This window comes from Lepisosteus platostomus, chromosome 16 (genome assembly GCF_059453375.1).
Source record: "Lepisosteus platostomus isolate fLepPlt1 chromosome 16, fLepPlt1.hap1, whole genome shotgun sequence".
In the NCBI taxonomy this organism is placed as follows: Eukaryota; Metazoa; Chordata; class Actinopteri; order Semionotiformes; family Lepisosteidae; genus Lepisosteus; species Lepisosteus platostomus.
The window spans coordinates 447676-461924 of NC_142626.1; the positions used below are offsets into that span (position 1 = coordinate 447676).

At 52.0% G+C, this 14249-nt stretch overlaps 1 protein-coding gene and 1 long non-coding RNA gene across 2 annotated transcripts in view; one reads left to right on the plus strand and one right to left on the minus strand.

The window, feature by feature from the left end:
* The window catches only part of LOC148646520 (uncharacterized), an 83732-nt gene that overhangs the window by 60899 nt on the left and 8584 nt on the right, over positions 1-14249 (minus strand). The gene's annotated exons all lie outside the window — the stretch shown is intronic.
* The window catches only part of LOC148646527 (potassium channel subfamily K member 4-like), a 15198-nt gene continuing 1452 nt past the window's right edge, over positions 504-14249 (plus strand). Inside the window, exons 1-6 of the mRNA XM_088609092.1 lie at positions 504-2369; positions 11709-12043; positions 12154-12268; positions 13333-13493; positions 13579-13765; positions 14030-14166. Coding sequence (XP_088465218.1) covers positions 11855-12043; positions 12154-12268; positions 13333-13493; positions 13579-13765; positions 14030-14166 — 789 coding nt within the window. The 5' untranslated portion in view covers positions 504-2369; positions 11709-11854. The remainder of the gene's footprint in view (positions 2370-11708; positions 12044-12153; positions 12269-13332; positions 13494-13578; positions 13766-14029; positions 14167-14249) is intronic.

Here is a 14249-nt window from a genome sequence, read left to right on the forward strand (position 1 = left end):
GATGTATTTATCTATCTGATTAAACTGGACCGCAGAAATAATTTAATCACAGCTGTCAGAGTACTGAAGAAATTCAGTATCTGGGCTGAGTGTCTCTACAGTTACTCTACAGATCTGAGGATGAGGATGGTGTGTTAATGTGAAGATACAGAGGAGCTGTGCTGAGTGTCTCTACAGTTACTCTACAGATCTGAGGATGAGGATGGTGTGTTAATGTGAAGATACAGAGGAGCTGGGCTGAGTGTCTCTACAGTTACTCTACAGATCTGAGGATGAGGATGGTGTGTTAATGTGAAGATACAGAGGAGCTGGACTGAGTGTCTCTACAGTTACTCTACAGATCTGAGGATGAGGATGGTGTGTTAATGTGAAGATACAGAGGAGCTGGGCTGAGTGTCTCTACAGTTACTCTACAGATCTGAGGATGAGGATGGAGTGTTAATGTGAAGATACAGAGGAGCTGGGATGAGTGTCTCTACAGTTACTCTACAGATTTGAGGATGAGGATGGTGTGTTAATGTGAAGATACAGAGGAGCTGGACTGAGTGTCTCTACAGTTACTCTACAGATCTGAGGATGAGGATGGTGTGTTAATGTGAAGATACAGAGGAGCTGGGCTGAGTGTCTCTACAGTTACTCTACAGATCTGAGGATGAGGATGGAGTGTTAATGTGAAGATACAGAGGAGCTGGGATGAGTGTCTCTACAGTTACTCTACAGATCTGAGGATGAGGATGGTGTGTTAATGTGAAGATACAGAGGAGCTGGACTGAGTGTCTCTACAGTTACTCTACAGATCTGAGGATGAGGAGGGTGTGTTAATGTGAAGATACAGAGGAGCTGGGCTGAGTGTCTCTACAGTTACTCTACAGATCTGAGGATGAGGATGGTGTGTTAATGTGAAGATACAGAGGAGCTGGACTGAGTGTCTACAGTTACTCTACAGATCTGAGGATGAGGATGGTGTGTTGATGTGGTCAGTCCGGTGTCCTGGGGTGACGTGGTCTCTGTGTTGTCCCAGACAGTTTCTAGGCACTTTGTTGATGAAGGAGCAGACAGGAGGACAGCAGAGTAAACGGTGTGTCTCTTTAACCGCGGGCAGACGGATGGTCTCTCCCGGTTCAGGACGGGCCTGGCGCAGTGCCGGGGGGCGGGGGGGGGGGGGCGTCTGTCAGCGCTGTGCTTTATGGGCATTCCAGAGGGGTCACTGCTTTCAACCTGACACCCCCGGGAGCCACAGCGGGAGAAGAAGGCTACAGGACAGCTGGACAGGCTGGGAGACTGTGGCCCACAGACCAGTGAGTGTGCACACACACTCTCACACACTCACACACACACACACACTCACACTCTCTCACACACACACACACTCTCTCACACAGACACTCTCTCACACACACTCATTCAGACTCACTCATTCAGACTCACTCACACACACACAAACTGGACTGCATTGCCCCAGTGTGCACACACACTCACTCACACACATTAACACATTAACTCACACACACTCTCACACACTCACAATCACACTCTCATAACTCACACTCTCACACACACACAGATACACTCACTCACACACTCACACTCTCACACTCACACACAGACCAGACTGCATTGCCCCAGTGTGCACACACACTCACACTCAGACACACACAGACCAGACTGCAGTGCCCCAGTGTGCACACACACTCACACTCAGACACACACAGACCGGACTGCAGTGCCCCAGTGTGCACACACACTCACACTCAGACACACACAGAGCAGACTGCAGTGCCCCAGTGTGCACACACACTCACACACACTCACACACAGACCAGACTGCAGTGCCCCAGTGTGCACACACACTCACACACACACAGAGCAGACTGCAGTGCCCCAGTGTGCACACACACTCGCACTCAGACACACACAGAGCAGACTGCAGTGCCCCAGTGTGCACACACACTCACACACACTCACACACAGACCAGACTGCATTGCCCCAGTGTGCACACACACTCGCACTCACAGATGGAGAAGACTCTGTTTCCTATGGAAAAGAGGGAATAAATCCGGAGAGGCTTGGGGATCGTCCAGCAGGGGCAGGGAGGAGGCAGGAGGGAGAGGAGAGAGGGGAGAATCCCTCAGCACTGCCCAGCCTGCCTGTCTGCAGTGGAGACCTGCCCCTCCCTCCTCCCTCCTCCCTCCTCCCTCCTCCCTGCTCCCTGGCCGGGAGATAGAGACGGCTCGTGATAAAGCACAGGCTCAGTGTCGCTCTGCGCTCCCAGACACCCGGCAGCAGAGAGGAGGGCTGAGAGACAGACGCCGATCCTCCTACTGCCTCCCCGACCGCGCGGGACAGCAGAGCAGCCCACAGCTCCGAGGTAAGAGCAGGGCTTTCCGCTGATGGGTCTGACAGCGGTATCTCCAGTCTGACAGTGTGTCTTTACAGCTGTATCTCCAGTCTGACAGTGTGTCTTTACAGCTGTATCTCCAGTCTGACAGTGTGTCTTTACAGCTGTATCTCCAGTCTGACAGAGTGTCTTTACAGCTGTATCTCCAGTCTGACAGTGTGTCTTTACAGCTGTATCTCCAGTCTCACAGTGTGTCTTTACAGCTGTATCTCCAGTCTGACAGTGTGTCTTTACAGCTGTATCTCCAGTCTCACAGTGTGTCTTTACAGCTGTATCTCCAGTCTGACAGAGTGTCTTTACAGCTGTATCTCCAGTCTGACAGTGTGTCTTTACAGCTGTATCTCCAGTCTGACAGTGTGTCTTTACAGCTGTATCTCCAGTCTGACAGTGTGTCTTTACAGCTGTATCTCCAGTCTCACAGTGTCTTTACAGCTGTATCTCCAGTCTGACAGTGTGTCTTTACAGCTGTATCTCCAGTCTGACAGTGTGTCTTTACAGCTGTATCTCCAGTCTGACAGTGTGTCTTTACAGTGGTATCTCCAGTCTCACAGTGTCTTTACAGCTGTATCTCCAGTCTGACAGTGTGTCTTTACAGCTGTATCTCCAGTCTGACAGTGTGTCTTTACAGCTGTATCTCCAGTCTGACAGTGTGTCTTTACAGCTGTATCTCCAGTCTGACAGAGTGTCTTTACAGCTGTATCTCCAGTCTGACAGTGTCTTTACAGCTGTATCTCCAGTCTGACAGTGTGTCTTTACAGCTGTATCTCCAGTCTGACAGTGTGTCTTTACAGCTGTATCTCCAGTCTGACAGAGTGTCTTTACAGCTGTATCTCCAGTCTGACAGTGTGTCTTTACAGCTGTATCTCCAGTCTGACAGTGTGTCTTTACAGCTGTATCTCCAGTCTGACAGTGTCTTTACAGCTGTATCTCCAGTCTGACAGTGTGTCTTTACAGCTGTATCTCCAGTCTGACAGTGTGTCTTTACAGCTGTATCTCCAGTCTGACAGTGTGTCTTTACAGTGGTATCTCCAGTCTGACAGTGTGTCTACAGCTGTATCTCCAGTCTGACAGTGTGTCTTTACAGCTGTATCTCCAGTCTGACAGTGTGTCTTTACAGCTGTATCTCCAGTCTGACAGTGTCTTTACAGCTGTATCTCCAGTCTGACAGTGTGTCTTTACAGCTGTATCTCCAGTCTGACAGTGTGTCTTTACAGCTGTATCTCCAGTCTGACAGTGTCTTTACAGCTGTATCTCCAGTCTGACAGTGTGTCTTTACAGCTGTATCTCCAGTCTGACAGTGTGTCTTTACAGCTGTATCTCCAGTCTGACAGTGTGTCTTTACAGCTGTATCTCCAGTCTGACAGTGTGTCTTTACAGCTGTATCTCCAGTCTCACAGTGTCTTTACAGCTGTATCTCCAGTCTCACAGTGTCTTTACAGCTGTATCTCCAGTCTCACAGTGTCTTTACAGCTGTATCTCCAGTCTGACAGTGTGTCTTTACAGCTGTATCTCCAGTCTCACAGTGTGTCTTTACAGCTGTATCTCCAGTCTCACAGTGTCTTTACAGCTGTATCTCCAGTCTGACAGTGTGTCTTTACAGCTGTATCTCCAGTCTGACAGTGTGTCTTTACAGCTGTATCTCCAGTCTGACAGTGTGTCTACAGCTGTATCTCCAGTCTGACAGTGTGTCTTTACAGCTGTATCTCCAGTCTCACAGTGTGTCTTTACAGCTGTATCTCCAGTCTGACAGTGTGTCTTTACAGCTGTATCTCCAGTCTGACAGTGTCTTTACAGCTGTATCTCCAGTCTGACAGTGTGTCTTTACAGCTGTATCTCCAGTCTGACAGTGTGTCTTTACAGCTGTATCTCCAGTCTGACAGTGTGTCTTTACAGCTGTATCTCCAGTCTGACAGTGTGTCTTTACAGCTGTATCTCCAGTCTGACAGTGTGTCTTTACAGCTGTATCTCCAGTCTGACAGTGTGTCTTTACAGCTGTATCTCCAGTCTCACAGTGTGTCTTTACAGCTGTATCTCCAGTCTCACAGTGTCTTTACAGCTGTATCTCCAGTCTGACAGTGTGTCTTTACAGCTGTATCTCCAGTCTCACAGTGTCTTTACAGCTGTATCTCCAGTCTCACAGTGTCTTTACAGCTGTATCTCCAGTCTGACAGTGTGTCTTTACACCTGTATCTCCAGTCTGACAGTGTGTCTTTACAGCTGTATCTCCAGTCTGACAGTGTGTCTTTACAGCTGTATCTCCAGTCTGACAGTGTGTCTTTACAGCTGTATCTCCAGTCTCACAGTGTCTTTACAGCTGTATCTCCAGTCTGACAGTGTGTCTTTACAGCTGTATCTCCAGTCTGACAGTGTGTCTTTACAGCTGTATCTCCAGTCTGACAGTGTCTTTACAGCTGTATCTCCAGTCTCACAGTGTCTTTACAGCTGTATCTCCAGTCTGACAGTGTGTCTTTACAGCTGTATCTCCAGTCTGACAGTGTGTCTTTACAGCTGTATCTCCAGTCTGACAGTGTGTCTTTACAGCTGTATCTCCAGTCTGACAGTGTCTTTACAGCTGTATCTCCAGTCTCACAGTGTCTTTACAGCTGTATCTCCAGTCTCACAGTGTGTCTTTACAGCTGTATCTCCAGTCTGACAGTGTGTCTTTACAGCTGTATCTCCAGTCTGACAGTGTGTCTTTACAGCTGTATCTCCAGTCTGACAGTGTCTTTACAGCTGTATCTCCAGTCTGACAGTGTGTCTTTACAGCTGTATCTCCAGTCTCACAGTGTGTCTTTACAGCTGTATCTCCAGTCTGACAGTGTGTCTTTACAGCTGTATCTCCAGTCTGACAGTGTCTTTACAGCTGTATCTCCAGTCTGACAGTGTCTTTACAGCTGTATCTCCAGTCTGACAGTGTGTCTTTACAGCTGTATCTCCAGTCTGACAGTGTGTCTTTACAGCTGTATCTCCAGTCTGACAGTGTGTCTTTACAGCTGTATCTCCAGTCTGACAGTGTGTCTTTACAGCTGTATCTCCAGTCTGACAGTGTGTCTTTACAGCTGTATCTCCAGTCTGACAGTGTGTCTTTACAGCTGTATCTCCAGTCTGACAGTGTGTCTTTACAGCTGTATCTCCAGTCTGACAGTGTCTTTACAGCTGTATCTCCAGTCTGACAGTGTGTCTTTACAGCTGTATCTCCAGTCTGACAGTGTGTCTTTACAGCTGTATCTCCAGTCTGACAGTGTGTCTTTACAGCTGTATCTCCAGTCTGACAGTGTCTTTACACTGTTACTGTCCCCCAGTCTGACAGTGTTGCTGTCCCCCAGTCTGACAGTGTTACTGTCCCACAGTCTGACAGTGTTGCTGTCCCCCAGTCTGACAGTGTTACTGTCCCCCAGTCTGACAGTGTTACTGTCCCCCAGTCTGACAGTGTTACTGTCCCACAGTCTGACAGTGTTGCTGTCCCCCAGTCTGACAGTGTTACTGTCCCACAGTCTGACAGTGTTGCTGTCCCCCAGTCTGACAGTGTTACTGTCCCACAGTCTGACAGTGTTGCTGTCCCCCAGTCTGACAGTGTTACTGTCCCACAGTCTGACAGTGTTGCTGTCCCCCAGTCTGACAGTGTTGCTGTCCCCCAGTCTGACAGTGTTACTGTCCCCCAGTCTGACAGTGTTACTGTCCCACAGTCTGACAGTGTTGCTGTCCCCCAGTCTGACAGTGTTACTGTCCCACAGTCTGACAGTGTTGCTGTCCCCCAGTCTGACAGTGTTACTGTCCCACAGTCTGACAGTGCCATATCACCCTGCAGTAGGTGTGTAAGTGGTGTCCAATCTCATTGTGCTGTAAATTTCCGGAGAAAAATGCAGTAGATGAATTTGCAATCTTCACTCAACGTGTGTGTGGAATTAGGGGAATTCGGTTTTGGAAGGAAGGCCATTTCTCAGCCCTGAGAACACAGCAGTCATGAGAGAACTGGAGACAGTTCAAAAACTCTTCAAGTAATGGTGATTTTGTGGAGTAAAAAGAAACAGCATTTCTTCCACTCACACAGATCTATACAGGATGCTGGCTGTTTCTGTATCTGGAGCTGAGATACAGTATCTCCCAGTATCACTCTGCCTCTCTCCCAGTTATTCTCTCTCTCTCCTAGTATCTCTCTCCCTCTCTCCCACTATCTCCCTCCCTCTCTTCCAGTATCTCTCCCTCTCTCCCAGTATCTCCCTTCCTCTCTCCCAGTATCTCTCCCAGTATCTCTCTCTCTCCCAGTCTCTCTGTCCCTCTCTCCCAATATCTCTGTCCCTCTCTCATAGTCTCTCTCTCTCCCTCTCTCCCAGTATCTCTCCCTCTCTCCCAGTCTTTCTGTCCCTCTCTCCCAGTATCTCCCTCCCTCTCTCCCAGTATCTCTCCCACTATCTCCCTCTCTCCCAGTATCTCTCCCTCTCTCCCAGTCTCTCTCTCCCTCTCTCCCAGTCTCTCTGTCCCTCTCTCCCACTATCTCTCTCTCTCCCAGTCTCTCTGTCCCTCTCTCCCAGTATCTCTCCCTCTCTCTCAGTCTCTCTCTCCCTCTCTCCCAGTCTCTCTCTCCCTCTCTCCCAGTATCTCTCCCTCTCTCCCAGTATCTCTCCCTCTCTCTCTCTCTCAATCCTCAGTTCAAAGTGCTTTATTGGCATGACAGTGAATTAAAGTGTTGCCAAGGCGATAACAATCAACAAGATATTTACAGAAATATACAGTAAGAACAAAGAGGTAAATATTTACAGACAACACATGAGACTATTATTTACTGAGAGGGGCTGTTCCTCAGGCTGGGACAGGAGATCACATACTGGGCTGCCAGTTCAGCTGAGTTCCCTCCTCCCTCTCCCAGTAGGATTAGGAGCTGTTCTGATTCTGGCAGGTGTGGGAATTCTGGGAGTACGTTTGTTATTTTAGGAAAGAATGTTTGTCTAGTCCCGGAGTATTCCTCACGGTACATCAGAAAGTGCACCTCTGTCTCTGTTTCTCCCCGCTGGCAGTGGGAGCACAGCCTGTCCTCTCTGGACAGCCAGGTCTGCCTGTGACCAGTGTCTGTGTCCAGGCTGTGGTCACTGAGCCTGTCCTCTCTGGGCAGCCAGGTCTGCCTGTGACCAGTGTCTGTGTCCAGGCTGTGGTCACTGAGCCTGTCCTCTCTGGGCAGCCAGGTCTGCCTGTGTCCAGTGTCTGTGTCCGGTCTGTGGTCACTGAGCCTGTCCTCTCTGGACAGCCAGGTCTACCTGTGTCCAGTTTCTATGGCCAGGCCGTGGTCACTGAGCCTGTCCTCTCTAGACAGCCAGGTCTGCCTGTGTCCAGTGTCTGTGTCCAGGCTGTGGTCACTGAGCCTGTCCTCTCTGGACAGCCAGGTCTGCCTGTGTCACCCAGTTTCTATGGCCAGGCTGTGGTCACTGAGCCTGTACTTTGTCAGGCTCAGTGACCACAGCCTGGACACAGACACTGGTCACAGGCAGACCTGTATCTTTTTGCTGTTATTTATCTTGGTCAAATTATCGGCTAGTGTGTATTGTCTGTTTAGGGTTCTGTTGCATTCCAGTTTATGTTGTGTTTGTGTGTGTGTGTCCCAGTGTGTGAGATATTGCTGTTTGATCTGTGCTGTGATGTGGTTGAGTCTGGGTTGTGGTGCTCTAGCAGTGCTGTCCTGAGGCTGGTTAGTGTCGGTGTGGCTCAGGTCAGTAAGCCTCAGGACCAGCTGGCTCAGGGGGCTCTGTTTTGGGCTCAGCTCTTGGCTTTGTGGTGGTAGGAATTTTGGTCGCTGTTTTTTAGGTGTAGCCAATACTTTAATACTCTTTTCTGTATGTTTATCAATAGTGGGTACTGGCCTAATTCGGCCCTGCACCCGTTATTAGATGTTTTTCTCAGGACACGGAGGATGTTTCTACAGATGTGGGGTGTTTGTCCCATTGAGTGTACTCCTGGTCTGCGAGGGGACCCCACACTTCACTTCCGTATAGGGCAATGGGTTGGATTACACTTTGAAATATTTGGAGCCAGATTTTTATGGGGGTTTAATGTTATAGAGTCTTCTAATACTGTAGAAAGCTCTGTGTACCTTCTCCCTCAGTGCCTTCACTGCCAGGTCAAGACTCCCAGATGAACTGATTGACAGTCATTGGTGTGTGTAGCTGGATGTGTGCTTCAGTGTGTTGTTCAGTGTGAAGTGATACTTGTTTCCCTGAGGTCTGGCTTTCTTCTGGAAAACCATGACTCTGGTCTTGTCCAGATTGACTGTCAGTGCCCAGGTCTGACAGTACTGCTCCAGCAGTGCCAGGCTCTGCTGTTCTGGGTCCAGATGGACTGGCAGTGCCCAGGACTGACAGTACTGCTCCAGCAGTGCCAGGCTCTGCTGTTCTGGGTCCAGATGGGCTGGCAGTGCCCAGGTCTGACAGTCCTGCTCCAGCAGTGCCAGGCTCTGCTGTTCTGGGTCCAGATGGACTGGCAGTGCCCAGGACTGACAGTACTGCTCCAGCAGTGCCAGGCTCTGCTGTTCTGGGTCCAGATGGGCTGGCAGTGCCCAGGACTGACAGTACTGCTCCAGCAGTGCCAGGCTCTGCTGTTCTGGGTCCAGATGGGCTGGCAGTGCCCAGGCTCTGCTGCAGCCCCTGTCCTGTGGGCAACAGCAGGACCAGGTCATATGCGTAGAGCAGGAACTTGATCTCTGTGTCATGTAGTGTGAGACCAGGAGCTGTAGACTGTTTTAACATTCCTGCTAACTCATATAATATAGATATACAGTATTAACTCATAGATATAGATACAGTGCTGGGCTCAGGCTGCTGCCCTGTCTCACCCCATGACTCTAAGTGAAGAATTATTTTCTTTTATTTTCAATTTTCACTGCACATTTGCTCCCTGAGTACATTGACTTAATTACATCATACACTTTACCCCCTACACCACTTTGGAGACATCTGTAAAACAGTCCTTCAAGCCAAATTGAGTCAGATGCTTTCTGGAAATCAATAAAGCAGGAAAAAAGTTACTTTTGGTGAACATGTTTTTGTACAGGATATAAATATGAATGGATGTGCGTTGATCTGGTAAGAAGCCAATCTGACTCTTGCTCAGGACACGGTGTTCAGTAAGGAAGGCCAGTATTCGCGTGTTCAGGATACTGCAGAATACCTTCCCCAGGTTACTGTTCACACAGATGCCCCGGTCGTTGTTGGGATCAAGTCTGTCTCCACTCTTATAGATGGGCGTGATCAGTCCTTGGTTCCAGGCCTCGGGGAAACATCCAGCTGTCATGATGAGATTGAGGAGTTTGAGCAGGGCTTGTTGCAACTTTGGGCTGCTGTGTCTCAGCATCTCAATGTTGACTCCATCTGCTGTAGAGGCTGGGCTGTGTCAGTGTGTCTCTGTGCTGGTGTGCTCTCTTCATGTAGAGTGTGATCTGGCTGTGGTCGGAGAGGGGAGTTTGTGGCCTGACAGTGAAGGCACTGATACAGGAGGGGTCCAGGTCGGTGATGGCGTAGTCCACCACACTGCTGCCCAGAGCTGAGCTGTAGGTGAACCTGCCTAGAGAGTCCCCTCTAGTCCTGCCGTTGACGATGTACAGGCCCAGCCCTTGACAGAGCTGGAGCAGCTCGCGCCCGGTGCTGTTGACCGTGGTGTCATGGCTGCACCTGTGTGAGGTGACTGGTGTGGTACAGAGGGACTGTCTGAATACACCAGTGTGTCCCTGTGTGAGGTGACTGGTGTGGTACAGAGGGGACTGTCTGAATACACCAGTGTGTCCCTGTGTGAGGTGACTGGTGTGGTACAGAGGGACTGTCTGAATACACCAGTGTGTCCCTGTGTGAGGTGACCGGTGTGGTACAGAGGGGACTGTCTGAATACACCAGTGTGTCCCTGTGTGAGGTGACCGGTGTGGTACAGAGGGGACTGTCTGAATACACCAGTGTGTCCCTGTGTGAGGTGACTGGTGTGGTACAGAGGGGACTGTCTGAATACGTGAGTGTTTCCCTGTGTGCTGGCGAAGTCTGCCAGCGAGACTGTTTGTGCACTGAAGTCTGAAGAGCAGAACATTTCCCAGAATCTCTTCCTGTCTGTTTCCCTGTCTCCCAGTATCCCTCTCCCAGAATCTCTCCATGTCTGTCTCCCTGTCTCCCAGTATCTCTCTCCCTGTCTCCCTGTCTCTCTCCCTATTTCTCTCTCTCCTTGTCTGCCAGGCTCTCTCCTGGCCCTGTCTCCCTGTCTCTCTCTGTCTCCCTGTCTCACTGTCTCTCCCCCTGTCTGCCAGTCTCTCTCCAGGCTCTCTCTCCCTGTCTCTCTCCCTGTCTCCCCGGCTCTCTCCAGGCTCTGTCTCCCTGTCTCTCTCCAGGCCCTGTCTCCCTGTCTCTCTCCCTGTCTCCCTGTCTCTCTCCAGGCTCTGTGTCCCTGTCTCTCTCCAGGCCCTGTCTCCCTGTCTCTCTCCAGGCTCTGTCTCCTTGTCTCTCTCCCTGTCTGCCAGGCTCTCTCCAGGCCCTGTCTCCCTGTCTCTCTCCCTGTCTCCCTGTCTGCCCGGCTCTCTCCAGGCTCTGTCTCCCTGTCTCTCTCCAGGCTCTGTCTCCCTGTCTCTCTCCCTGTCTGCCCGGCTCTCTCCAGGCCCTGTCTCCCTGTCTCTCTCCAGGCCCTGTCTCCCTGTCTCTCTCCAGGCTCTGTCTCCCTGTCTCTCTCCCTGTCTGCCCGGCTCTCTCCAGGCCCTGTCTCCCTGTCTCTCTCCCTGTCTGCCTGTCTCTCTCCCTGTCTCTCTCCAGGCCCTGTCTCCCTGTCTCCCTGTCTCTCTCCCTGTCTGCCCGGCTCTCTCCGGGCCCTGTCTCCCTGTCTCTCTCCCTGTCTGCCCGGCTCTCTCCGGGCCCTGTCTCCCTGTCTCTCTCCCTGTCTGCCTGTCTCTCTCCCTGTCTCTCTCCAGGCCCTGTCTCCCTGTCTCCCTGTCTCTCTCCCTGTCTGCCTGTCTCTCTCCCTGTCTCTCTCCAGGCCCTGTCTCCCTGTCTCTCTCCAGGCCCTGTCTCCCTGTCTCCCTGTCTCTCTCCCTGTCTCCCTGTCTCTCTCCAGGCCCTGTCTCCCTGTCTCTCTCCCTGTCTCTCTCCAGGCCCTGTCTCCCTGTCTCTCTCCCTGTCTCCCTGTCTCTCTCCAGGCCCTGTGTCAGTGTTATTGTTAATGTGGTGGAGAGCAGTAAATCTCAGGAGTGCTGCTGTCCACAGGCGGGAGGAGGGGCCGCTGGCTCAGACAGCCGAGGTTCCCGCGCGGACGCCGTATCCCCTCTCCCCGCGCTGAACCCCCTCTCCTCTGTCTCAGTGCCCCCGCCTCCTCCTCCGGACGGACACAGCTACCATGACGATTGTGCCCCCGGGCGCTTGCTGCCCAGTTACGGCTCGCGGGAGTCCATTCTAAGGCGGGGCAGCGCAGGGGGCAGCGCCAGGGGGCGCCGGCGGGCCGGAGGCATGCGGTGGTCCACTCTCCTGGCGATCTTCACGGCCGTGCTGCTGTACCTGGTGCTGGGCGCCGTGGTCTTCCGCACCCTGGAGTCTCCCTGGGAGACGCAGCAGCACGGCAACATCGCCGACAGCAAGCGGGGTTTCCTGGGCAACCACAGCTGTGTGAGCGCCGAGCAGCTGGACCTGCTGATCAAGGTACTGGACGCACTGGGACTGTACGGGGAGACTCGTACTGGAGAGACTGGGACTGTACGCAATTCCTCTAATGTCTGTCCACCTGCGTGTTTCTCTGTCTGTCTGTGCAGGAGGTGGCAGATGCTGTGGGCTCAGGAGTCGACCCGCTCAACACCACTGCCTTCACAAGCCGCTGGGACCTGGCCAGCGCCTTCTTCTTCTCCGGGACTATCATCACCACCATCGGTGAGTCATCACCACCGGCAAACACCATCATCACCACCGTCAAACACCATCATCACCACCGTCAAACACCATCATCACCACCGGCAAACACCACCGTCAAACACCATCATCACCACCGGCAAACACCATCATCACCACCGTCAAACACCATCATCACCACCGGCAAACACCACCGTCAAACACCATCATCACCACCGGCAAACACCATCATCACCACCATCGGTGAGTCATCACCACCGTCAAACACCATCATCACCACCGTCAAACACCATCATCACCACCGGCAAACACCATCATCACCACAGTCAAACACCATCATCACCACCGGCAAACACCATCATCACCACCGTCAAACACCATCAACACCACCGTCAAACACCATCATCACCACCATCGGTGAGTCATCACCACCGTCAAACACCATCATCACCACCGTCAAACACCATCATCACCACCATCGGTGAGTCATCACCACTGTCAAACACCATCATCACCACCGGCAAACACCATCATCACCACCATCGGTGAGTCATCACCACCGTCAAACACCATCAATACCACAAACACCATCATCACCACCATCGGTGAGTCATCACCACCGTCAAACACCATCATCACCACCGTCGGTGAGTCATCACCACCGTCAAACACCATCATCACCACCGTCAAACACCATCATCACCACAGTCAAACACCATCAATACCACAAACACCGTCATCACCACCGTCAAACACCCATCGGTGAGTCATCAGCATCGTTGGTGAGTCATCACCGTTGTTGGCGAGTCCCACACCGCAGTCAAACACTGTCATCACTACCCTCACCGATGAGCTGTAATCGGTGAGTTTCACCGTCTCATAATTCACCACTGATACCCAGCACTCTCACGACCTCTGGTGGCGAATCTCAGCACACAATTCAATTCAATTCAATTCCGGGTGCTGTATTAGCATGACCGATGGGTACAATCAGTGTTGCCAAAGCAAATAATGAATTTCTGTCAAAACCATCGCTGGGGAATCTCTCTTCCCTGACTGCTCATAAACTACTCCCATTTTTCCAGGCTTTGGGAATATCTCCCCCAAGACGGAAGGTGGCCAGATCTTCTGCATCTTCTATGCTTTGATTGGTATCCCAATGTTTGGAATCCTGCTGGCTGGAGTGGGAGACCACCTGGGAACAGGCCTGAGACGAGGGATTGCGAAGATCGAGGCCATATTCCTGGTATGATACTGGTTTCTCTTCTTCCTCATCCCCCCCGCCCCCTTCCATATCTCCCTCCTCTCACCTCCTCTCTCCTCTCCATCAGAAGTGGAAAGTCAGTCCTACCATCGTCCGCGTGATCTCGGCGGTTCTCTTCATCCTGATTGGCTGCCTGCTGTTTGTTGCCGTGCCGACCCTGGTGTTCCAGAAGGTGGAGAACTGGACCCTCCTGGAGGCGACGTACTTCGTGGTCATCACCCTGACCACCGTGGGCTTCGGGGACTATGTGGCAGGTGCTCCGCTTGGACATGTGTCAGCGCGCTGTTTCACCATGACAACCACTGCTCCTCTCCCCTCTCTCCTCTCTCCTCTCTCCTCTCTCCTCTCTCCTCTCTCCTCTCCCCTCTCTCCTCTCTCCTCTCTCCTCTCCCCTCTCTCCTCTCCCCTCTCCCCTCTCTCCTCTCTCCTCTCTCCTCTCTCCTCTCCCCTCTCCCCACTCCCCTCTCTCCTCTGCTCCCTGTACTGGTGTTCAGCCGGTCCTCCTCTCTCCTCCCCAGGGGACCAGGAGGACAGTGACCACCTCTACAAGCCCCTGGTGTGGTTCTGGATCCTGCTGGGTCTGGCCTACTTCGCCTCCATCCTCACCATGATCGGCAACTGGCTGAGGGTTCTGTCCAAGAAGACCCGCGCTGAGGTGAGGGGCTGAGAGGGGGACAGACTGGGGGGGAGAGAGAGAGAGAGGGGGACAGACTGGGAGGGAGAGAGGCGGGACAGACT